This window comes from Mus caroli, unplaced genomic scaffold (assembly GCF_978045245.1).
Source record: "Mus caroli unplaced genomic scaffold, Mus_caroli_1 scaffold_3, whole genome shotgun sequence".
Lineage (NCBI taxonomy): Eukaryota > Metazoa > Chordata > Mammalia > Rodentia > Muridae > Mus > Mus caroli.
In genome coordinates, this window is record NW_028227258.1 from 135,121,422 (window position 1) to 135,148,381 (window position 26,960).

Consider the following 26,960-nt stretch of genomic DNA (forward strand, 5'->3'; position numbering starts at 1 on the left):
ACTGTACCTGCATGAGTACACTCGTGCATGCATGTGTAAACACACACACACACACACCCCAGTTTACAACAAAGCTGACCTACAGTACTTGGAAATGACTCACAGATTACATTTTATAATGTTCAGTGACTTCTTTGTCACAGTGCTTACAAATAGCTTGCTGTTGCATTCTTTTTGTTTGTTTTTTTGGTTTTTTTTTCGAGACAAGGTTTCTCTGTGCCCTGGCTGTCCTGGAACTCACTTTGTAGAACTCAGAAATCCGCCTGCCACTGCCTCCCAAGTGCTGGGATTAAAGGTGTGCGCCACCACAGCCCGGCTTGCTGTTGCATTCTTGTTGCAGCGACTATTGTATGAACCAGACCTGAATGAGTTGTCGGTGATTTAGGTATAAGTGCATTTACATTCATCTTAAATAATGCCCAAAACAGTTTTCAGCAAAGCATGACTTGAGTTAGGAAATCTAGACTCTATTCATGTTATCATCTTAGTAATGGAAAGTAGAAGTGAGCTGGGTGTGCTGGCGCACACCTTTGATATCAGTACTTGAGAGGCAGGCAGAGGCAGGTGGGTCTCTGAGTTCCAGGCCTGACTGGGCTAGGTAGAGACAATATATTTCAGCAGAACCAAAAAAGAGTAGAAGTAGAGTTTCAGAGAGCCACAGAGCATTTGCAGCCTTATAGCTGTGTTTTGTTTCCCTCTGAGAGGGAGGCCCTGTTCTACCTTTACCCTCACTCAACACTGCAGCATAGTAGACAAACTAGACAGAGTCTGATTCAGAGGAAGTCCTTCACTGGCACTGAAGGAACTAGGGTTTAAGTGGTTTTGGATTACACACCTACACTGTGCAGAATAAGAGAAAACCCTTAGCAGGGGTTAGCTGAGGATAAAGCTTTTTAGCACACACAATTCCTGGGTCCAGCCCCAGCCCTACAAACAGAAAACAAGCAGCACAGCAAGCCCTAAGTTCTTGTGCCCCAGGCTAGCTACCATCCTTCGACCGCATCCTTTTTGTGGAAAGTGATAGATAGGGCTTTCTTTGTGTAGACAGATTTTTATGGACCATCTTAAGTTTGTCTAGCTGTAACTGATATTAATACTTTTAAACTTCAGGTTACAAGGGCATTCTCTTTTTCCAAAACTCCCAAGAGAGCCCTGCGGATGGCTCTTTCATCATCCCATAGCTCAGAGGGAAGGAGTCCTCCGAGCAGTGGCAAACTTGCTGTGAGCCGTCTGTCCAGCACATCATCCTTAGCAGTAAGTATTGGGTAATGTGGTCAAGGCCTTGCTTAGATGCATAGGTTGCTGCACTTTGATAATGTTAAGCAATCTATTTTTTAAAACTTTCTAAATTTTTATAATTGAAAGTTTTAGCTTAGCTTACAAAGTAATGGAGTTGTTTTATTGTCTAAACCTCTAACTTTTATTTTACTTATAAAAGCAACTGAAAGATCCTGCCCCCCCTCCCAATTTGGGGGGGGGATGGTGGTGGTGGTGGTAGACAGGGTCTATGTAGCCTTGGCTGTCATGGAACTACTATGTAGACCAAGCTGGCCTCAAACTCTCAGATATGCCTGTCTACCTTAGCCTTCCAAGTGCTGAAATTAAAGGTATGTGCTCCCATGCCCAACTAAGAGTCTCCTTTTATTGAGTTAGATACATACCTACTATGTAGTTTATTGGATGTGAAAATTTTACTATAACTGAGACATTTCCGTAAGAAGAGAAGCATGTTTTGGCCTGGCTTATTACTTTATAAATGTTATATTTCTATTTGATGAGTTCCAGTAACATTGGACTAAGGTTTTTTTTTTTTTTTCTCAGTTGGCTTGATGTATATATACTAAAGTATAGAGATTTCCCTGGAATCCGAAGTCAGGCACATACTTAAGTGTTTCTGAACAGTCTGCATTCAGTTGTAGAATGCTTAGGCACCGTCCTGCCTCCCCAGCTACGGGGCTTTGGAATTACTAGAGGAAAGTTACATAGTCTTTTCTTTTCCAAATTTCAAAAAAAAAAAGTTAGTCAACACTGACATTTGTGAAGAATTAGGAGCTATGGCAAACAGTAATGGAGACAAGTCTCATGAAGTTTAATGGGAGCTCATTGTATCTGTGGAAGAAAAGAAAACACTCTTTCTAGATCGAATCTCTGTCTGTGCGTTTGGTCTTCTGAATTCACAACTTTACTGTTGCTTTAAATTGATAGTAAGTTAGGTTAAATAGGTTTTGCATATTGCCAAATAAAGATGGTTTTTACAAAAATTAAGTTCACAAGAAGCAGGTTTTTACAAAATGTCTCTTAGGAGAATGATCATCTAAAGGAGAGTGGTATTCTAGTGGTGTAGGTCCATTGTGGCTTTCTGTAGTAAATCACGAACTCTGCCTGGGGAGGAGTTCCTGCGGAAGCCCTTGTATCACCTGAGTGGGAGTGTTTTAGTGCTTTTACTCGCTTGCATGGGAACAGAGCCAGTTAGCTTACAAGCCCCGAGTTTAGATAAGCATTTAAAAAAGGTAGACTTTTATTTTATCTTGATTATACCCACTCTTGGGCATTAACCTTCTGCGTGTTTTGGGCATAGTTTAAGATTCTAATGATGATTAACTTTGACCTTTGAAAGAATAAGTTTAGATTGCTCAGCAATTGAATACTTATTGTTACTTAGAATGCTACAGTTCTGTTCAGTTTTCATGTGGAGTGAAATATACATCCATGAAAATGCACACCTATACATATAGTAATTGGGCATATAGTTAATACAACACTCTGGGAATATATGACTTAATTTTAGATTATTTCCATGATGTCATTTTTATCCTCTCTAATTTTGCTTTAAGAATTAAGAAGAGGGGTCTGGAGAAGGGGGTTCAGCTGTTGAGAAATTTCCTGCTCTTTCAGAGCACCCAAGTTTGGTTCCCAGGGCCCATGTGAGATAGCGCACACACACACACTCACACATTCACACACACACACACACACACTCACACTTACCTTTAAAATAAGAATTAAGAGAGAACCAATAGGATGACTCAGGAGGTCTAAGGTGCTGCCTCCAAGCCCGAGTACCCGAGTTTTTAACTAAAGAACCAGTTGACTCTCACAGATTTAACACCAAGCCATCCGTGCCTCATAGAAGAAAACACACCAGTGCTGTTACTAAGCCAGCGACTTCTCGTGAAGTTAATTAACATCTGCTGAGGATGGCCTAGTTGGCCATCAATGGGAGGAGAGGCCCCTTGGTATTGCGAAGATCATATGCCCCAGTGCAGGGGAATGCCAGGGCCAGGAAGCCAGAGTGGGTGGGTTGGGGAGCAGGGTGGGGGGAGGGTACAGGGGGCATTGGGGATATCATTTGAAATGTAAATGAAGGAAATATCTAATAAAAAAATCTGCTGAATCAGTCAGTCGTCTAGCTTTTGTTTGAGAATGCTGAACTAGTTTTAGTTGTGGTTTATTCCGACTCCATTCCTCTGATCATAAGTTATATTTAAAGAGTCTGGAACTGTTAGTGTCTTGATTGTCATGTTAATAGTAGAAGGAGGAGAATGGCAGGCATGGCTCTGAACTCTGCTACAAGTTTTGAGAAGAAAAATGTACATTCTATTTGCTTTGTCTTTTATAGGGTATTCCATCTCCCTCCCTTGTCAGCCTCCCTTCTTTCTTTGAACGGAGAAGTCATACATTAAGTCGATCTACAACTCACTTGATATGAAACAAGTCCTGTGGGACCTTATGCTTCAACAAGATGCTGACTTTCGTGGTACTTTGAATTAGCACTTGGTAAAGTTGTAGAGAGGATTAGTAACACTAACCAACGCTGTTTTATTTTCTTGAAATACATTTTTCAAGATGGTCTGTGTAAAAAAATATGATTTTGATGTAATTTATCCTTATTTGAATCTCACATCTGAAGACCAGTGACTTAAGTTATTCCTGATAATCAGTAGCTTTGTAACCCTGATACAGTAAACAATTGGTGGGTGCAAAATACTATTGTGTATTTGTATAGTATCTTGAATTTTTGGAAGTACATATTTGTGTATCTCAATTTGTGCAGAGACTGAACAGCAATGCAACACTTGCTGAATAAAACCCTCTGATTAAATTCTAGAGGCTTGTTCAGTTGGATTGTTTGATGTACTTAACTGCACTTTTGCAGTTTATTTTCTTTTAAAATAAGAGATCTAACACATGAATTTTTAAAGATACACCATTACTAACCATACAATTACGATCGTTTGGAATTTTCTTTTGCAAATTGAGATAAGAAGAGAAAGATTACAAAACATTGTATATGTTGCAAAGATAAGATATTAGTATGTACTTTATAATTGTTTCAGAGACTTTTATTTTTATTTTATTTTCTTATTCTAGACACTAGCAAATCTTGATTTAGTTTTGACTGCTGTATTGAATTTATTTCAAAGGATAAGACCACGGGAAAACTGTGTTAAGAATTGCTTCTGTTCTTTGTACAGTTCTGAAGTTGTCTTCAGTTTTGCCTGTGAAAAGCATAGATATAATGTGTGGTGAACTTTTTATTGTGGTCATATCATTAAAATAAGATTGGAAATTCATTGTCAAAAATTTTGTGAATCTGCCATTATCTTCTACTGCAATATTTCTTTTAGTCAGTAATACAGAATGACTGGGCTACTATGGCCAAGAGTATTTTATTTCTTACACGTTCAGGGGAGTGTTACAGGTCTCCTTGTTACATAATTTTCAATAATCTGCTTTAATAGTTTAACTGACTGGATTTTTTTCTATACCATATATGTACCACTTCACAGGTTAGTAAATGACCTTGTTTTGCTATATTTTAAAAGCAGTTATATTAGCAAGAACTTTGTAAATAAATAGCTTTAAAATACTAGTATCTTTTATGTGTCCTGTCATAATTTCTTTAGATAATTTTTCATAGACAAATGTGAGTGTTTCCTTAGTCTCTGGACTGTTTTGTATTTATTCATGTATATCAGTAATGGTTTTGAGTATTTGTGTAGTATTCACATTTAAGCTCAACTTTATAGAAGGGAGTGGAAATTCTGTATTTCATTTAAATTTTGTGTTTATGTCTACGTATACACTTTTCCCCCAGGAGAAAACACATAGCCTTTCTTGTTTTATTGGAGATGGAGGTATTGTCCTGCCACCAAAGACTGAGTGTTCCAGGGGAAGAAATGACAGAAGGTTTGAACTTGGGTGTAGCATTTGAAGCAAGTGTCTGGGTTTTATCACTAACTGTCTGCTGTAGGGCACTGGTGTGTTCCCATTATCAGATAAAGGCAGATTGCTTAATGTATAAATACATTAAAAGAGTGTATTGGCGGGCTGGCGAGACGGCTCAAGTGGGTAAGAGCATTGACTGCTCTTCCAAAGGACCTGAGTTCAAATCCCAGCAACCACGTGGTGGCTCACAACTACCTATAATGAGATTTGACACGCTTTACTGGTGCATCTGAAGTCAGCTACAGTGTTCTTATGTATAATAATAAATAAATCTTTAAAAAAAAGAGAGTGTATTGGCAGATTTTCTTTTTCATTTTAAAAGTAATTTTATTGGCATATATTTATTGTACATGTGCTGGATTTTGTACTTCCTATTGGGAATATTTGTTCCTTTATATTTTCCCTGCTATTTCCTTTTTTTTTTCCCAATTTTTTATTAGGTATTTACTTCATTTACATTTCTTTTTCTTTCAAGTGTCAGACTTATTTATTTATTTTTATTTATTTTTCATTAGATATTTTCTTTATAAACAATTGATATGCTATCCCGAAAGTTCCCTATACCCTCCCTCCACCCTGCTCCCCTACCAACCCACTCACGCTTCTTGGCCCTGGCATTCCCCTGTACTGGGAAAATAAACTTTGCAAGACTAAGGGGCCTCTCTTCCCAATGATGGCCGAATAGGCCATCTTCTGCTACATATACAGCTAGAGACATGAGCTCTGGGTGTACTGGTTAGTTCATATTATTGTTCCATCTATAGGGTTGCAGACCCATTCAGCTCCTTGGGTACGTTCTCTAGCTCCTTCATTGGGGGCCCTGTGTTCCATCCTATAGCTGACTATGAGCATCCACTTCTGTGTTTTCAAGGTACTGGAATAGCCTCACAATAGACAGCTATATCAGGTTCCTTTCAGCAAAATCTTGCTAGTGTATGCAATAGTGTCTGCGTTTGGTGGCTGATTATGGGATGGATCCCTGGGTGGGGTACTCTCTGGATGGTCAATCCTTTCATCTTAGCTCCAAACTCCTTCCATGGGTATTTTGTTTCCTATTCTAAGGAGGAATGAAGTATCCACACGTTGGTCTTCATTCTTCTTGAGTTTCATGTGTTTTGCAAATTTTATCTTGGGTATTCTAAGTTTCTGGGCTAATGTCCACTTATCAGTGAGTGCATATCATGTGAGTTCTTTTGTGATTGGGTTACCTCACTCAGGATTATATTCTCCAGATCCATTTGCCTAGGAATTTCATAAATTCATTCTTTTTAATAGCTGAGTAGTACTCCATTGTGTAAATGTACCAAATTTTCTGTATCCATTCCTCTGTTGAGGGACATCTGGTTTCTTTCCAGCTTCTGCCTATTATAAATAAGGCTGCTATGAACATAGTGGAGCATGTGTCCTTGTTATCAGTTGGAACATCTTCTGGATATATGCCCAGGAGAGGTATTGCAGGATCCTCCAGTAGTACTATGTCCAATTTTCTGAGGAACCGCCAGACTGATTTCCAGAGTGGTTGTACAAGCTTGCAATCCCACCAACAATGGAGCAGTGTTCCTCTTTCTCCACATCCTCGCCAGCATCTGCTGTCACCTGAACTTTTGATCTTAGCCATTCATTCTGACTGGTGTGAGGTGGAATCTCAGGATTGTTTTGATTTGCATTTCCCTGATAAGAAAGTTGAACATTTTTCAGGTGCTTCTCAGCCATTTGATATTTCTCAGTTAAGAATTCTTTGTTTAGCTCTGTGCCCCATTTTTTAATGGAATTATTTGGTTTTCTGGAGTCCATCTTCTTGAGTTCTTTATATATATTGGATATTAGTCCCCTGATTTAGGAATGGTAAAGATCCTTTCCCAATGTTTTGGTGGTCTTTTTGTCTTATTGACTGTGTCTTTTGCCTTACAGAAGCTTTGTAATTTTATGAGGTCCCATTTGTCAATTCTTGATCTTACAGCACAAGCCATTGCTGCTCTATTCAAGAATTTTCCCCTGTGCCCATATCTTTGAGGCTTTTCCCCACTTTCTCCTCTATAAGTTTCAGTGTCTCTAGTTATATGTGGAGTTCCTTGATCTACTTAGACTTGACCTTAGTACAAGGAGATAGGAATGGATCAATTCGCATTCTTCTACGTGATAACCGTCAGTTGTGCCAGCACCATTTGTTGAAAATGGTGTCTTTTTTCCACTGGATGGTTTTAGCTCCCTTGTCAAAGATCAAGTGACCATAGGTGTGTGGATTCATTTCTGGGTCTTCAATTCTATTCCATTGGTCTACTTGTCTGTTGCTATACCAACACCATGTAGTTTTTATCACAATTCCTCTGTAGTACAGCTTTAGGTCAGGCATGGTGATTCCACCAGAGATTCTTTTATCATTGAGAAGAGTTTTTGCTATCCTAGATTTTTTGTTATTCCAGATGAATTTGCAAATTGCCCTTTCAAATTCTGTGAAGAATTTAGTTGGAGTTTTGATGGGGATTGCATTGAATCTGTAGATTGCTTTTGGCAAGATAGACATTTTCACTATATTGATCTTGCCAATCCATGAGAATGGGAGATCTATCCATCTTCAGAGACCATATTTGATTTCTTTCTTCAGAGACTTGAAGTTCTTATCATACAGATCTTTCACTTCCTTAAAGTCACACCAAGGTATTTTATATTATTTGTGACTATTGTGAAGGGTGTTGTTTCCCTAATTTCTTTCTTAGCCTGTTTATCTTTTGTGTAGAGAAAGGCCATTGACTTGTTTGAGTTGATTTTATATCCAGCTACTTCACTGAAGCTGTTTATCAGGTTTAGGAGTTCTCTGGTGGAATTTTTAGGGTCATTTATATATACTATCATATCGTCTGCAAAAAGTGATATTTTGACTTCTTCCTTAACAATTTGTATCCCCTTGACCTCCTTTTGTTGTCTAATTGCTCTGGCTAGGACTTCAAGTAATATATTGAATAGGTAGGGAGAAAGTGGGCAGCCTTGTCTAGTTCCTGATTTTAGTGGGATTGCTTCCAGCTTCTCACCATTTACTTTGATGTTGGCTACTGGTTTGTTGTAGATTGCTTTTATTATGTTTAGGTATGTGCCTTGAATTCCTGATCTTTCCAAGACTTTTTATCATGAATGGATGTTTGATTTTGTCAAATGCTTTCTTAGCATCTAACGAGATGACCATGTGGGTTTTGTCTGAGTTTGTTTATGTAGTGGATTACTTTGATGGATTTCTGTATATTAAACCATCCCTGGGATGAAGCCTACTTGGTCATGATGGATGATCATTTTGATGTGTTCTTGCATTCGGTTTCTGAGGATATTATTGACTATTTTTGCATCGATATTCATAAAGGAAATTGGTCTGAAGTTCTCTATCTTTGTTGGGTTTTTCTGTGGTTTAGGTATCAGAGTAATTGTGGCTTCATAGAATGAATTGGGCAGAATACCGTCTGTTTCTATTTTGTGGAATAGTTTGAGAAGAACTGGAATTAGATCTTCTTTGAAGGTCTGATAGAACTCTGCACTAAACCCATCTCATCCTGGGCTTTTTTTGGTTGGGAGACTATTCATAACTGCTTCTATTTCTTTAGTGGGTATAGGACTGTTTAGGTCATTAATCTGATCCTGATTTAACTTTGGAACCTGGTATCTGTCTAGAAATTTGTCCATTTCATCCAGGTTTCCCATTTTTGTTGAGTATAGCCTTTTGTAGAAGGATCTGATGGTGTTTTGGATTTCCTCAGGATCTGTTGTTATGTCTCCCTTTTCATTTCTGATTTTGTTAATTAGGATGCTGTCCCTGTGCCCTCTAGTGAGTCTGGCTAAGGGTTTATCTATCTTGTTGATTTTCTCAAAGAATCAGCTCCTGGTTTGGTTGATTCTTTGAGTAGTTCTTTTTGTTTCCACTTAGTTGATTTCACCCCTGAGTTTGATTATTTCCTGCATTTTACTCCTCTTGGGTGAATTTGCTTCCTTTTGTTCTAGAGCTTCTAGGTGTGCTGTCAAACTGCTAGTGTATGCTCTCTCTAGTTTCTTTTTGGAGGCACTCAGAGCTATGAGTTTTCCTTTTAGGAGTGCTTTCATTGTGTCCCATAAGTTTGGGTATGTTGTGGCTTCATTTTCATTAAACTCTAAAACGTCTTTAATTTTTTTATTTAATTTCTTTATTTCTTCCTTGACCAAGATATCATTGAGGAGAGTGTTGTTCAGTTTCCACGTGAATGTGGGCTTTGTATTTTTTATGTTTTTATTGTCTGTTTTGTGACCAATTATATGGCCAGTTTTGGAGAAGGTACCATGAGGTGCCAAGAAGAAGGTATATCCTTTTGTTTTAGGGTAAAATGTTCTGTAGATATCTGTTAAGTCCATTTGTTTCATAACTTCTGTTAGTTTCACTGTGTCCCTGTTTAGTTTCTGTTTCTACAATCTGTCCATTGATGAAAGTGGTGTGTTGAAGTCTCCCACTATTATTGTGTGAGGTGCAATGTGTGCTTTGAGCTTTACTAAAGTTTCTTTAATGAATGTGGCTGCCCTTGCATTTGGAGCATAGATATTCAGAATTGAGAGTTCATCTTGGAAGATTTTACCTTTGAGTATGAAGTGTCCCTCCTTGTCTTTTTTGATAACTTTGGGTTGGAAGTCAATTTTATTCGATATTAGAATTCGATATTCGATACTCCAGCTTGTCTCTTCAGACCATTTGCTTGGAAAATTGTTTTCCAGCATTTCACTCTGAGGTAGTGTCTGTCTTTTTCCCTGAAATGGGTTTCCTGTAAGCAGCAAAATGCTGTGTCCTGTTTGTATAGCCCATCTGTTAATCTATGTCTTTTTATTGGGGAGTTGAGTCCATTGATATTAAGAGATATTAAGGAAAAGTAATTGTTGCTTCCTGCTATTTTTGTTGTTAGAGTTGGCATTCTATTCTTGTGGCTGTCTTCTTTTAGGTTTGTTGAAGGATTACTTTCTTGCTTTTTCTAGGGTGTAGTCTTCATCCTTGTGTTGGTGTTTTCCCGTTATTATCCTTTGAAGGGCTGGATTTGTGGAAAGATACTGTGTGAATTTGGTTTTATCATGGAATACTTTGGTTTCTCCCTCTATGGTAATTGAGAGTTTTGCTGGGCTGGCATTTGTGTTCTCTTAGTGTCTGTATAACATCTGTCCAGGATCTTCTGGCTTTCATAGTCTCTGGTCAGAAGTCTGGTGTAATTCTGATAGGCCTGCTTTTATATGTTACTTGACCTTTTTCCCTTACTGCTTTTAATATTCTGTCTTTATTTAGTGCGATTGTTGTTCTGATTATTATGTGTTGGGAGGAATTTCTTTTCTGGTCCAGTCTATTTGGAGTTCTGTAGGCTTCTTGTATGGTCATGGGCATCTCTTTCTTTAGATTTGGGAAATTTTCATCTATAATTTTGTTGAAGATATTTGCTGGCCCTTTAAGTTGAAAATTTTCATTCTCATCTTTTTCTATTATCTGTAGGTTTGGTCTTCCCATTGTGTCCTGGGTTTCCTGGATGTTTTGAGTTAGGATCTTTTTGCATTTTGCATTTTCTTTGACTGTTGTGTCCATGTTCCCTATGGAGTCTTCTGCACCTGGGATTCTCTCTTCCATCTCTTATATTCCGTTGCTGATGCTTGCATCTATGGTTCCTGATTTCTTTCCTAGGAGATCTGACGCCCTTTTCTGGAGTGTCTGAAGCTACTAGAAAGCGCGTCACTGATGTCTTAATCTAATCAGTTTAAGAGAGCCAGCTTCAGAAATTGTAGTGCCAGTTGAGAAATCTTATCCTCACAATTCTGTTTCTTTGGAAACACTGGTGGTATTAAAACCTTAGACCGGAGTTCTTCAGAAACAGAGCCAATAGTATATAGAGTTTGGATAAATAATAGAGTCTTACAGGAACTGGCTCACTTGATTTCAGAGGTTGGTATAATTCAGTCCACATCTGAAGCTCTGAGCACCAGGGGAGCCGGTGATTAATTACTGGATCAAGTTCAGAGGTGTGAGAATAGAATCCCTGTGGCCAGGGACAAAGAACCTGGAGGCCCAGGGGTAAACGTGGGACACTGGCTCTTCCCCCGGGTTTTCTCTAGTTAGGCTTTCAATGGGTTGGATGATAGCCACTCACATTGGTGAGGGTAAATCTTCACTCAATTCTGCTGCCAATGTCTTGTAGAAATAATATGGATACACCCCAAAATAATGTTGAACTAGCTGTCTGGATATCCCTGAGCCCAGTCAAGCTGACTCGTGAGGGTAACTGACATTCTGAAGCGAAGCGGGCAGTGAAAATTAGCCAGGCTTTCTATCCAGAGCATACTTGTTGACAGCAAATCTCCTAAAGGCATCTCCTCATGTCTGGACAGGTGAAGGTGGAGTTCCCGGAGTGTCTGGACAGGTAGAGAACTTTCTCCTTAGCCACCCTTCCTCCATCTGTGTCCTCCCATTCACTGCATAACAGCAGCAGGGGAAGCCAGACCCACACCTTTGCTCCAGAGTCTCTGCACTGATCGAGTCCGCACCCACTTTGGGAAACAGCAGAAGTCACTCAGTGTCTTGCCTTTATATTCCAGGACCCCCTTTAGCCCTGTGTGCAGCAATTCTCATTTCTCCCATAGACTCCTCAGTACACACCGAGCATGTGTATGTCTACCGGCATCTGTCCGGACGATTTGGGTACTTTCCTAGAGGATGCAGTTCTTTCTGTTGGGATCCTTCTGAGTTTTCACTGTGGAATCATTAACATCCACATTTCTTTCCGTGGTTGGTTTTGTTGAGACAGGGTTTTGTGTAGCTCAGGATGTCCTTGAATGCATTTCGAAGTCAAGTCTGGCCTTGAAGTCCTGATCCGCCTGCTCTGCCTTTTGAATGCTAAGGATTTAGGCATGCTACACTCCACTCCTATTGGCAGCATCTGTATTTCCAACAAGCGCCCCGCCCCACTCCCCCACTAGCATAATGTTGAGTTCCTTTTAGTGTACTGTTTTTTTTTCTTTAATTTCTTAATGTATTGGTGTTTTGCCTACATGTATATCTGTACAACAACACTGTAGTCTGGTGTACACAGAGGCCAAAAGAGGGCATCAGATCCCCTGGAACAGATGGGTGTGAGCCACCATGTGGGAGCTGGGAATTGAACCTGGATCCTCTGCAAGACCAGCAACCACTAGGTCTGTCAACCACTGAGTCGTCTTCATTTCCCTCTCTTATTTGGGTTTTGTTTCATTTGTGCTCCATTTTTTTCCATTCAAGTATGTGTTGTACCTTCAGCAGTTTTCTCTCTATACATTCTTAACTCTCCTTTTTCTTATTTATTTTAAACTGACAAAAACAGTTTTTATATTATGGTATACAACATGGTATTTTGGAATATATGTTGTAGCATATATATTACCTCTGTACCCAATAACATAAGCTTTTGTATACTTTTGTATATATTTCATGTATCTCCTCACCGGCCAATTCCCTAGCAATTTCTGCTTCTTGTTTGTTTTTGAGGCAAGTCTCATATATCCCAGCCTAGCCTCAGATTTCAGATCCTCCTCCTCTGCCTCCCATGTGCTGGGACTGCAGACATGGATCACGTGTATTTGTCTCTTGTTGGTGACATTAAAATGTAGTTGGCTTAATTACAAACTGATCATGGAGTGTGTGTGTGTGTGTGTGTGTGTGTGTGTGTGACCAGACTGGTCTGTATATCTAGGCCTTTTCTATAACTAAACAAAACAATTCCCTCAACCCACACACATTCCCTTTGTCTGGAGATGAGAAGTGCCCTGTCAGTCTGACTGCAGGTCAGTGCGGCAGGCTTCTTCTAGGAGAGAGCCCATTCCTAGTCTCTCACCTTAGAGCTCTGCTGGCTGTTTCTTGGCCTGTGACTGTCACTGTAGCCTATACAGAGGTCACATTGCCTTCCCTCCTAGAAGAACAGGAGTGATTAAATCAGGGCATTCCCACCTGGGTATTCCTGGAACACCGAATCTCAAGCGCAGTCACTTTTACAAAGTACCTTTACCACCTAACGCACAGAATCCCGGGCTTTGGGGACATGCTGTCACATGTGTGATAGCAGCTTAATGATTTTCATCCATAAAAACATTGTAGGGTCAAGGTATAATTGTCAAGGTCAATGGACAAGCCGTTAGCAGATAATTCACTCTGAATGACCAGTGAGTATATGAAAAGCTACTCAATGTAATAGGAAATGAGACTACAAAAATGAAGTGACCTTACTTTAAAAACCAAGGTATGATGTGCTACGGACAAAGGTGTGTTGTGTATCACAATTTATATAAACAATTCTCAGTTGAATATAGATACCCACAGCCAGGCATTATGAAGAGAGAGAGATCTTGGGACATTGATCCCAAAATGGGATGTCTCCATCAAATCCTTCCCCTTAGAGCTCAGGGATCCTCTCTGAAGAGGAGGCAGAAAGAGTGCAAGAGCCAGGGGTGGGGGGTGGAGGACCCCAGGAGAACAAGTCCCTCTGACAGCATGAGCAAAGGTGGTCCACACTCAGAGACTTAGGCAGTGCGCACAGGGCCGGCATGGGTCTACAGGAGGCCCCCTTGCGTTTATATGATGGCTTTCTGTTTAGTGTTTCTGTGAGATTCCTGAGGTGTGATTGAGTGAGTCACTGATTTTTGTGCCTTCTCTTGGGTTCTTTTTCTTCTCTTGGTTTGTCTTGTTTTATCTTATTATATTTTATTTTGTTATATTTTAATATCTCTTAGAAGCTTGCTTTTTTCCTAATAAGAGTCTGGAAGGGAGTCGATCCAGATGGGGGAGAGGTAGGTAGGAACAGGACGGAGAAAGGAAACCATAGTCAGGATATGTTATGTGAGAAAAGAATTCATTTATTTTCAAAATCCTAAATGCCCCAAATTGGGATTACTTAGCTTTCCAGCACAGCACCGAAGTACAGAACTCTACGCCTAACCTGTCCTTTTAAAGACAAATTTATTTATTTGTTTACTGAAGGGCACTTACATGCCATTGCATGCATATAGAAGCCAGGGAACAATTTTCACGTATGTGTGTGTTCTCTTCCACAATGTTGGGTCTCAGATATCAACTGGAAGAATACTTGAATAAGAAGATATGGCCTTAGTTAGGGTTTTACTGCTGTGAACGGACACCATGACCAAGGCAGCTCTTATAAGGACAACATTTAATTGGGGCTGGTTTGTGGGGTCAGAGGTTCAGTCCATTATCATCAAGGTGGGAACATGCCACCATCTAGGCAGGTATGGTTACAGACAGAGCTGAGAGTTGTACATCTTCATCTGAAGATGTTAGGCTTGGCAAAGAGTTCCTTTATCTAAGTAGCCATCTTTTGAGCCTCCCACCTGCTCTCTTTTGGTAAACTGAAAACACTATATAAAATTACCTTATGCTCTGTGAATAAGGTATACATAATACACTATTTTCATATTCTTTTGCATTTAGGTCACATCCCCAATATATCTCATTATGTGCACACAGATATTCCTAAATATGAAGCAGATCTTGTCCTAAGCATTTATTTTCAATAAGGGATACTCAAAACTGAATAGCCCCAAGGTATACTTCGTTGCATATATGGAATTGTTTCTCAACATTGTGTTATTTAGCTTGCTAGTTGCAAACACTCAAAGCTGGAAAATACTATGGAAATATCTGTGATGGTTTGCATATTCTTGGCCCAGGGAGTGGTACTATTAGGAGGTGTGGCCTTGTTGGAGTATGTGTGTCACTGTGGGCTTGGGCTTAAGATCCTCAGCCAAGCTGCCTGGAAGTCAGTCTTCCACTAACAGCCTTCAGATGAATATGTACAACTCTCAGCTCTGTCTATAACCATACCTGCCTAGATGGTGGCATGTTCCCACCTTGATGATAATGGACTGAACCTCTGACCCCATAAACCAGCCCCAATAAAATGTTGTCCTTATAAGAGCTGCTTTGGTCATGGTGTCTATTCACTGCAATAAAACCCTAAGACAATATCTTCTTATTCAAGTCTTTTTCAGGAGTGGCTTCCATCACAGCCAGGCTTAGGTCTCAAGCACTCCATAGGCACACACTGGCAGCCAATTGGCCAATGACATGCTCTGGCTAGACTGAGGCAGACCGTGGACTTGTCTACTTCTGCCTCAGTCTGCACCACCCCATAGACTGTCGCCACTGCAGATTCCTTCTCTGCATGCAGATGTTGTATGTGGGGGTTACATCAATATTCTTCACAAAGTGTTTTCAAAGCATTTATAAGCTCTTATTTTGCTCTCAAAAAATTGTACACCAAAGATTTCTTAAAAAGTCTTTAAAAAAAAAAAACAAAGAAACAAAACCATGTGATCATATAGCACAGCTATGTGTATTTGCCCATTTTCTTATCACCAGTCTACAGATAGTGACTCTCGGTATGACTGGGTATGTTTGGTTTAGGATTCCACCAGAACTACATGAGAAAGCAGCTGCTGCAGGCGCTCTGAGGGGCTCTCTGAAAAGCACTCAGCAGTCTAACAAGTGATGTCGATTTCCCTGAAGCTCCTGCCTAACACAGCACATATCTCCTGTCTCTGGATTCGAGTCTTTGTATTTTACATGGATACATACAAAATTGTCTCGAGTGATGTAAAACTTCATAACTGCATGCTGAAAGATCCTTGCAGTCTATAATAGTATTTTATCTAGACTATATAATAAACATCAATTAATTAAGAACAAGAACAAAAAACAAGACTGACATTCTCTAATCCTTGCCATGCCATTTTGTATGCTGACATTGGCGGCAGCGCTCACCGTAACCTGAGCCAGAAACCCTGGGCTGCTCTTGCGCATGCTCATCTCTTTCACCATTCCTTCTAGCCAGCCCTTGGATCGCAGGCTCCGATGGCAGGCTCTTAGGGTTTTGTAGATCCATTTCCTCACCAGCAGTCCATTACTGGACTTCCCTGAAGCGTGCAGAGCACAGCTTTCTCCTGGATCTGCTCGGTAGCCTTCAATTCTAACCCGAGATCCACAAAGGCAGATCCTGGAACTGAGTCTTCTGCTCAGGTTTACCCGAGTAGTTCGTTCACCCTGACTCGAGATTGAGAAGGAGGGAAGGCTGACAGTTTGCTTTATTGGCTGGCCAGGGCTACAAACCTCTGCTGCTCAGCCCTGTGGGAACTCTCTGCCAGATATTGAAAAGGAGAGACAGAGCTCTCTCAGGCTTCAAACCCACAGTTCAGAAGCACGATTTCCGTCCTTTGTGATCCTGGGTTGTACCTGCGTGAAGACTCAGCAACTCTGACACCTCAAAGACTTAGAAGTCCCCAAGGCACTTCCTTCATCCTGGCTTCAGCAAGAACAGTGGCATCTGAAAGCGTTAGGTGTATGCAGTGAAGGACTCTGTCCACTCCATGATTTCCCTGTTCACCTTCTATAGCCTGAGTGTCTGTAAAAGAAACCCAGTGTGCCATTTTCCTGCTTAAAATCGTTCTGTCTCTCCTAAAGCTTTCCGGTGTGTGTGTGTGTGTGTGTGTGTGTGTGTGTGTGTGTGTGTGTGTGTGTGTATAGGAGGTTCCCTCAGCAAGTTACAAGGCCCTTCCTACTCCCCTGGACTGATTCCCATATCGATGCTTCCTACCATGACTGAACTACTTCAGTCTCACCTTGCTTCTGCTCGCCCCTCTCCCAAGGACACCAGCTGCCTTTGCCTGCTTTTCCCTTCAAAAAGCCTTCTGGGAATCTACTCTCTCAACATCATTTAGTGTTTTCTTTTTAGCATAGAATGTATGTCATTACACATGGAGGCAATGCTCTACCACTGAGTTACACCTTTACCTAATTTAGTCATCAAAGACAGCTAGCTCCTAGCACAGACCTGACAGACCATAGGTGTTCCATGACAGTGGGAATTGGTGCAGCACCAAGGGGAAGGTGCTATAGAGGGGAAAGTTGGCCAACTCCACCACTAAAATGAAGATCAACTACATTTGATACATGCCTAAATCTGTCCTTAGGGTGCCCGTTCCTCTCAGAGGTATTACTCTTAGAAATTCCTACCACATGTGCCTTGGGGGAGATAGGGATTTTGTTTTTTTTTTTTTAGAAATTACATTTATTTGTGTGTCTGTCTCTCTGTCTTTGTCTCTGTCTCTGTGTCTGTCTCTGTACACATGTGCTCGTGCATGTCATGGTACATTCGTAGGTCAAGAGGACAACCTGTGGGTCTCTCCACAATGTGGGTCCTGTCATCAGGCTTGTTGACAAGGGCCATAAGCCCCAGCAGTAAGGATGTTGAGCACGGTGTGAAGGAGCGTTAGGTAAGTGGATGGGGACCACGAAGGGGACTCCCAGTCAGCATCTCACAGGGCACACTTGCACTTTCCTATTTATTGCAGAACTAGTCACAGCAGCTACATTACGGAAACTAACCCAGTGCCCAACAAATGTATAAAGACAACGTGGCAAGCACACAGTGGGCTTTTCCACCCACAGGAAAAAGAAGTTAGGTTGCTTGCAGGAAAATGGACACACATGGAAATTAAACAACCCTGTCTTAGGGAGACAGATAGATGCTTTCTTTCACTTCTCATACATTTTATATAGTTAGGCAAAACCGTGTGTGTGTGTGTGTGTGTGTGTGTGTGTGTGTGTGTGTTAAGTAGAAGTGAAACTGCCTCAGGGAACAAGGGGGACTAGTGGGAAGAGGAAGAAGTGAGAAAAGAAGGCAAGAGAGATAGAGTGTGCAATATAAGCCTGTGTGGAAAATGTCCATCTACACCTACCCAGTGAACGTACATGAAATAGGCAGAATGAGCTGTTAACTTGGCCATCTTGGAATGGTCCACTGTTCTCATGTGCCTATAAAGAAGTGTGAAAACCGGCAGGCATGCAGCAGCCTCAGGAGAGAGACCCTCAGCCCTCCACAGTAGTCTTCTCCAGGATAGGAGCCACCATGAGCCACATGAGCTCAAATGGAACTGGGCCATGGGCCAGTGTCATTGTGTTGGGTTGGAAAATTTAACAGGTATTAGTGCTATACCTCCCCAAAGCTGGAGACTTGCCGCCAAGAGATGTGGTAATTCTGTCAGGGAAGTGTGGGGAAAACCTGCAGAAATATCTCATCGTAGGCTGAGAGATTACTTTTTAAATTTCCAAATAAATCTGCCAGATTGAATTCATTTGCAAAAAAAAAAAAAAAAAAAAGATTCAATTTGATATGCTTCACTTTGGCAATTTCAGTTTTCATAGACATATTTGCCAAATTGATTATAACTTCAATTTTAAAAGAATAGTATGACTCTTAACTTGTTTAGAAAAATAATGAATACTTGTAACTCTTTCCGGTTTCTTTTTTCTTTCCCTGTTTCTTTTTTGTTTTTGTTTTTCTGTTTCTTCTTTCTTTCTGAGACAATGTCTAAGGCACCCTAGGCTAGCATCAAAATCACTATGTAGCCCTATATTAGGATGACTGAACCTCCTGAGTGATTGCTATGTTACCACCACACCCAGTTTATGCTATTCTAGGGATTGAATTGTGTCCATGTCAGAACCAGTTTATCAACTGAGCTACATCCTTACCCCAGCCCTGTCTGTTCCCAATGACTGCAGTCCTAATTATAAATAGGAACTAACTTTGCTGCTCCACATCTGTCAGCTTTAGGTATTATTAACTGAACCATAAAATCTGAAATATTTAAAATAGGGTACTCAGGTAGAAAGAATAGTAGTTCCTTTACAACCAAAGGACAGATCTAGATAAACATCATCTTAGAAATACTTAGAAATGAAGCATGATGATTTCTGAACATTGCTCACCCTCCACCTCACCCCGGGCTAGCAGCAAAGAGGGAGCTTTTACCAGATTCACTGTTCATTAGACTCCTCTGTGGGCTTTAATCAGGCTTACAGCACAATAATAATTGATGTTCATCTCGATGTCCTTAAGCAATGCAAAACCCTGGGACCTTCATAATCATGAGAACACAGCTAAGTGATGTTCAAGATTAATTCTAATTTGGGTTATTTTAAGCTAGGTCTATAGGCATTTGTGATAAATGTATTTGTTTTCCCACCATATTTCAGAACAGTCCTTATAGTGTTTTTCATAAATATATGCTATAAAAAAATGTAAAGGAAAGTGGGTAGAGGGAGGGCTGCTGGCAAGATGGCTCAATGGGTAGAGACTGATGATCTGAATTCTGTCCCCAGAATTCACATGGTGGAAGGAGACAGCTGACTTATGTAAGATGTCTTCTGACCTCTACCTATACTCTCATGTACCCCCCCACTCCCACATAATCGAAAATTAAACAACAACAAAGCAGAGGGGAAAGCTAGGAATGAGGGCGGTGCTCTCAGTGACCGTGGAGGGTTTGCTTGTTAAAAATGCATCCCAGATTTCATTCTGAGCACTAGCTAGCATCTACACAAATGCCAGCTCTCAGTCATCAGTTCTGTAGTTCACAATGGCCAATACATATCCAAGTTGCTTGGAGATGTGAGGTGTTACTGGAGAGGGTAGATCAAACGACTTAACCACCCGGTGGTGGTTTAAATCAGAAGTGTTCCCCACAGGTTCCCGACTCTTGAAAACCCAGTGTTGCTGTTTTAGGGGAGGTTATGGATAACTTTAGGTAGTGCAGCCTTGCTGGAGATAGAACATCACTGGAGGAGGGCTTGCTTCATTCCTACCTCTTTCTCTCTGCTTCCTTTGTATAGTTGAGATGTGCTGCTATCTCAGCTTTCTGCTCCTACAGTCTACTGCCAGGCATCCCTCACCATTGTGGGTTCTCCCTCTGGAACCTTAAACCAAAGACAACCATTTCTTCTGTGAGTTGCTTTTGGACTTGACGTTTTTATCACAGCAATACAGAAGTATTTTACATAGAAGTTGTCCTCAGGATGGGGTCTCCGCTGCAACACAAGCACCATTTTTTTACTGTTCCATCCAATGGCTTCTAACACCTCCTTGCATGGGTCCCTTGCCACACATTTCCTGGCCTCAGAAGCTGCCTAAAACTATGACTGAAGGATCTACAACTTGCATTTTTCACAGCCCCAAAGCCATGGGAATGGTATGCCAAGTGTGACTCTTGCCCCCTCGAATCACATTTGCAGCAGTTCTTTATGCTGTTATTTTCTGGAGCAGAACACCCCTAGGCTTTCTCCAGTTACAAACTGGAAGCTTAACTGGGTGGGGTCTTGTCCTGAGGGCACCTGTCTCTTTATTTCAATGAGGAGCCGGAAGCCTCTACTGAATGCCACCAATCTTATCAATGGCATCCTCTCTTTCAACACATGGAACATTAAGCTTTTGTGTGCTCTTTTTCTCTCCAAACTGTATATGCCTAACTGTTCTCTTTTGTCTCCCTTCCTGCTATTTTTCATTGTGAACCTGCATAAGATTTATTAGTAATAACTGCACTGCAGACTCAACATCCTGCTGATTTAAAAAGCCATGTTCAGGAAGCGTTTGTTTTGGCTCCTGGGTCTAGAGGACTAGATGTTGACAATGGTGAGGGAGGCATGACCGCAGGCAGCCAGAGCAGAAGGCTGAGAGATCACGTGTCAACTGTACAAAAGGAAACAGTGAACGGACTAGAAGTGGGGTCTCTCAGTTAGGGTTTTATCGCTCTGAAGAGACACTGTGACCACTGCAACTTATAAAGGAAAACATGTCATTGGAGCTGGCTTACAGTTTCAGAGGTCTAGTCCATTATCATGGCAGGAAGCACAGCGACATGCAGGCAGACCGGAGAAGGAGCTGAGGGTTCTAACCCTTGATTCCCAGATAGCAAAGTGAATGCCACACTAGGAATAGCTTGCCCATCTGAGACCTCAAAGCCTGCCCTAGTGATGGCACACTTCCTCCAACAAGGCTACCACCCACTCTAATGCCGCCTAATAATGCCACTCTCTGTGGGGCAAGCATTCATACACACAAGTCTACGGAGACCATTCCCATATCGAACCACCATATAAGCTCTCAAATTTCACACACACACCCCAGCCTCCTCCAGCAAATCTATAAAAATTCTATAAAATATATAACTTTCTCAAATAGCGCTACCAATGGGAGACCAAGTGTTCAAAGCCCCGGTGGGAGGAGAGTGTTTCTCATTTAAACCACTATCCTTGGTAAAGAAGATGAGTCATTGCGATTTATTTCTGATAAGCCTGGAACGTGCTGCCTTTGGAAAGTTTGTGAGTGAGTGGAGCTTCTCTGGGTAGAGCTAGACGCAATATTTTCCTTCTAATCTCTACACCACAGTCATTAGCCATTCCACACCTGCTGATCTCCTGCTCCCTTGAGAGACTTCACTGATGGCTTTCTGATCATTCTTCACAAATTACATCTCTCCACTCATGTGTAGTGACAAGACTCCTCTCCTCTTACTCAGTTCCGTTCAGTTCAAGGAGATAGTTCAACACTCAGCTTCATTTGAGCTCTGGCTTCCCACAGCTTGTGTGGTTCAGGAGGACGTGGGCTGGGATCTTGCTTCCTTTGGCTCTTAGAACTTCATCTCTGCCTTTACTTCTGCTTCCTGGAGTTCTATGGGGGAAGAGAGAAGTCAAAGCCCTGGAATGTCTTGGTTGAGGGGAAATGCCAGGCCCTGGAACGTCTTGGTTGATTAGTAATCCCAGGCCCTGGAATGTTGGTTGATTGGCAACACCAGGCATTTTTGTTGGTTCAGATACTGTTATTGCCTCCTAAGCCCGGGCTTTTTCCCATTTGTCCCCCGGAGGTAGGGTATTTTTCTCATTTGAAAATGTCAACTTTGAAAACCACCCTCCAAGCTCATGGTAAGGAGATAATCACAGTTTTTCTTCTCAGTTGGGAAATTAATGCTCCCAGTTGTCCCAAAGTTCAATGGCCCTGCATTGTGGATCTTAAAGGTGGTTTTATGAATATTCATGATGTAAGTAGAATATTCATGAATTGATGTGGCCCTTTTTCCTTCCCAAATCATGGTGGGATAGACTTCCCTTGTAGGGCACCTCTTCCTATGATTCCCCAGAAAGCCTACAAGAGGTTGGGTCAAAATCACAATGCGATTAGCATGAAAGGAGGTCAGGGTCGTCTGAGGATGCAGATCCACATATTAGTGCACATCTGCAGGAACTGGCAAAGTCATCTTGGGCCTTTGAGTCTGCTCTAGTGGGAAAGACCCATTTGCAGTCTGCAGGCACTTCCATCACAAAAGGCCATTCTGTCAGCAAATACAGTGACCGAAGGACAGCTGCAGCTTTCCTTGGTTACCCTGAGTCTATCTCCTTACCTAGCCAGCATTAGTTCTTTTATAAAGCCTTTCATATGGTTGATTTGGTAGTGAGCTAAAGCTTGAAAAGCTGTTTTCTTCTTCTCCTCCTCCTCCTCTTCCTCCTCCTATTCTTCTTCTATCTTCTTTGCAGATGCTTTGTGTCTTTTATCATTTTCCTTTCACATTTCTGGTGGCTTCTACTGAAATAAAAAAAAAAAAGAGTCCTGTCTCAATACCCTGTTACATTGAAAAGTTATTGATTTGCGTACATTATGGGTATGGTAGGGGCATGTGCCACAACTCTAGTGTTGGGCTCAGGTGATAACTGGATGGAGCCAGTCTTCTTCTGTCATGTGGGTCATAGGGATGGAAATCAGCCTTGATGACAAGTGCCTTGATTTGCTGCGCTGTCTCGTTTATTCTTGGTTATGGCTAAGTCTCGTAGAGCAAGGGGACAGAATGTGCTGACGTGCTTAAACTTACATGCTTCATGTGTGCACACTGTCAGTCCAGGTGGATGACATTTTACTCAACTGATAGATCGATTTTACCCATTTAACCCCATTAGACTGATACCTATTTATTTGAAATAGATTAGGGAACATTAAGAGCTGTCCCCTCTCCAAGAATTGAAGCGACTCCGTCTCTTACTCTGTTGCTTACATTGATTCCTGTTGAACTGTATCTTCTTGTTCTCTTCTATGGTAACAGGCACATCTTGCCATCTGATCCTACCATGCAAATATTTGCTTTAGAAGGAATTGCAGCTTTTGTCCATAGTCACCCTGTAAAAGGAAAGCTCCTTAGAAAGAACCCTGCATCGTCTCACTGGGGCTGTTTGATTTGTGCACATATTCATGAGTGTGAAAGTTGACAACGTGATACAGGGGAGTCTCAGCTTTTTTTTCCTGATAATCCTGAATCCCGTGCAAACACATCCTTGACGTGTTCCATCCTATCTTGTCAGTTTCTGCTCATCAGTATATGCAAATGTCTCCTAGGAATGCTGAAAAGCCTATGGAGAAAGTTCAAGAGCCAACAAAGAAGATTATTGACAAAGGTGATTGAACGGCATGGCAATTATTAATGGTGATGAAATTGCACTCTCATGGTCAGTCAGAAAGCAGACCAAGTTCCAGAACAGAAAGCATGCAGGGGGCTGGTGAGATGGCTCAGTGGGTAAGAGCACCCGACTGCTCTTCCAAAGGTCCGGAGTTCAAATCCCAGCAACCACATGGTGGCTCACAACCATCCGTAAAGAGATCTGACGCCCTCTTCTGGTGTGTCTTAAGACAGCTACAGTGTACTCACATATAATAAATAAATAAATCTTAAAAAAAAAAGAAAGAAAGCATGCAGGGCAGACTTGCACAGCTCTGAAGTGAATATGGAGCTAAGCTGGCGTGTACTGCTTCGAAGACTCATGTGCCTCTTACGGGGCTGTGGAGGAGGGAATTGCCTGTTAGGTGATATTTGGCTTAGAAAAGATTGGGTGAGCAAGGTAGTGATCAGTGATTATATGAAGAGCTAGCTCTTGACTGTCATCAAAACAGTACACCTAGCAAACACGGTACTTTTGATAATAGCCCAATCTGCTGGATGCCCTTCTGTGTTGATGGTATGGAGATATGGCCCTTTCTTCCCAGCTTCAGGCCATGGCTGTAGTCTCTGCACTTAGGAGACGCTGCAGCCTTCAAAGGCATCTTGTCTGTAGATAGCCATGCCAAGTGTGGTGCTTATCGGCTGATATATGGGCTGATGATGCAGGTAACAACACCTCAGAAAGAAATTTATGGGAAGTTTGGGCTTTTGGAAGGTCTTCTCATTTGTCACATGGGGTTTGGCATGAGGCTAAAGAAACAATGAGTGGGCGAACGGAGAAGTCAGTCCCGTCCTGTGGTGCTGACATCCAAGGCTTCGGGGAATGATTAAGGCAAAGCAAAAATCCTAAATCTTCAGAAGAAAAAGCTCGTGAAGTTAACTGTGAGAAGGCAGGGTTGTGGGCATCTCCTGAGCAGGGTCCTTGGGCAGAGCCTGGTGTCTTTGTAGCAGGGGTCCTGGCAGCTGCCTTTCCTTTCCGGTTTCTCCCACCATGTAAGGGCAACATTCTCCCCTCTGGATGATGGAACAACAAAGCACTAGCTTATCGTCTAGCCAGGGTCTTGAGGCTGGTGAGGTGTCCCAGCAGATAAGGGAGCCGGCAACCAATTACCAATTCAAGTCCCTTCAATTCCCTGAAGTCACACAGTGGAGGAAGAGGACTGACTCACACTGTCCCCTGATCTTTACAGGCATGTGACGGCAGGCACTCTCTGCCAATAAAAAAAATGAATATTTAAAAAGAGAAAATAGAGTCTTATGTAGCCCAAGTTGGTTTTTTACTTACTACATAGTTGAGGATGACCCTTCAGTTTTGGATCCTGTCCCTACCTCCTGAGTGGTGAGATTCCCAGGCATATACCACCATGCCTATTTTCTGCAGTGCTAAGAATCAGTCCCAGAATTTTGTGTATTCTAGACAAACACTCGACCAACTGAGATACGCCCCAGCCTAAGCCTAAGGCACTACGCGTTAGAAGTGGAGAACAGTCCACATCTGACAGCACCCTATGGAAGCCTTGATCCTAGATTTCTTAGAACTTAGATTCTCTCCCTTTCTCTCCCCCCCTCTCCCTCTCCCACTTTCTTTTTAAAAAAAATACAGACTTTCATGTAGCCCGGGCTGCCCTTGACTCATTGTGTAGCCAAGAAGGATGTTGGACTTCTGAATGTTTTGCCGCCATCTTGTGAGTGATTGGGTTGCACACATGGGCTACCATTGCTGGGTTCATGTGGTGCTACAGATCCAACTTGGCTTCAGGCATGCTGTTGAAGCACTCTGCCAACTGAGCTATATCCCCAACCCAAGGTCCATCTTAGACATGCAGGCAGCCCTCACCAGCACCAGTCTTGATGGTTTCTTGGTTCATATTTCCTGGTACCTCTGATAGTCTAATTCTGTAAGTCATTAATTTTATGTGTATGGGCATTTTACCTGGAACTATGTCTGTATATCATGTATGTGTTGGGTGTCCACAGAGATCCTATGATGGTTTGAATAAAAATGACCCCTGAAGGCCCACAGGGAGTGGTACTATGAGCAGGTGTGGCCTTGTTGGAGGAAGTATACCTCAATTTTTTTTTTTTTCTGCCTGTGGATCAAGATGTGGAACTCTGAGTACTGTATTTTCTAGCACCAGGTTTGCCTGCACACTGCCATGCTTTCCCACCGTAATAATGGGCTAAATCCTTGACATTGTAGTCTAGCCCTGATTAGACATTTTCCTTTATAAGAGCTGCCATGGTGTCTCTTCACAGCCATAGAACACTAAGACCGATACCCTGTGACTGGAGTCACAAGTGGTTGAAAGCAGCCATGTGGTTGCTGGGAATCAAACTGGGTCCTCTGAAGAGCAGTCAGCGCTCTTAACTGCTGAGCCATTTTTCCAGGTCCAACTTCTGTGTTTGTGTTTGTTTTTGTAGGACCTCAACAACTAACCCAGGCAGAACTCTCCTGCCTCAGTCTCTTGAGTACTGTGATTACAGGTATGTATCACTCTAGTGTGCAACTTCTCTCCTTTATGAATTATTCTATATGAATTATTCTAGTGCATTCTTTTGTCACAGCAGCGCAAACAGACTAATACACAGGAATGTTTTACATGATTAGAGAGTGGGTCATAGGGTTGCTACCTCCATTTACCTAATCAGGACCATGCAGGGTCACTGCCTGTGGCTGTCATGATACTGTTTGGAGGGGAGAGTCCTGCCTACAGTGCAGCCTGTTATAATGATGTGTATACTCTTACGTCATCCTGCACCAGGAGGGCGGAAGAGAATCTTATTTATAATTTTCTTGACCTACATGGTTTGTAATTTTCACAAAGTTTGCTCTAGTGAAGAAGTACTAGGGCCTAGTGAGGCTTGGTTTTATTTAGTAGTGAACATATAGCCTTCCATTACTGCTTGCCACCCCACAGCTAACTCAACTAACCAAGGACAGCCTCCTAACCTTGGCAGAGGCCTCCCTATCCCAAATCCTGATATTTAGATTGGCTGGAAATTGGTATAGCAAAAGGATGCACTCTGTCACAGGCTGGGGAATGTATCTCAATGGTGCCGTACTTTGATGGAGAGCAGAAGTCTTCTGCTCTGCTCAATCACCTGCTGTGAAAATAAAAACTACTGTTACTGAGATAAGTGTGTTGCGTCTTTCAGAAGGCAAAGTTGAAACCTATGGCCTTGGGTAAGACGGTAATTTTAACCTGTTGAATATTTTAGAAACTGCCATGACACCTTCTTCCTTAGGCTCAAGGCCATGAGCCCTGCTGGCATGTCCTCAGCTGTCCCAGAACTGCCCTTCCTGGTTAGCAGAGTTGTATTTCCTCTTCTATGAGGTAAGAGCACTGCACAAGCGTTGCCTCAAAACAGTGCTTCCACAAACAAACGCATGACCT

General features: G+C 41.8%; 1 protein-coding gene across 1 annotated transcript in view; it reads left to right on the forward strand.

Moving 5' to 3' along the window:
- The window catches only part of Ect2 (epithelial cell transforming 2), a 58,800-nt gene extending 53,358 nt beyond the window's left edge, over positions 1-5,442 (forward strand). Inside the window, exons 24-25 of the mRNA XM_029474863.2 lie at positions 1,111-1,254; positions 3,620-5,442. Coding sequence (XP_029330723.1) covers positions 1,111-1,254; positions 3,620-3,709 — 234 coding nt within the window. The 3' untranslated portion in view covers positions 3,710-5,442. The remainder of the gene's footprint in view (positions 1-1,110; positions 1,255-3,619) is intronic.
- The last annotated feature ends 21,518 nt before the right edge of the window (positions 5,443-26,960 follow it).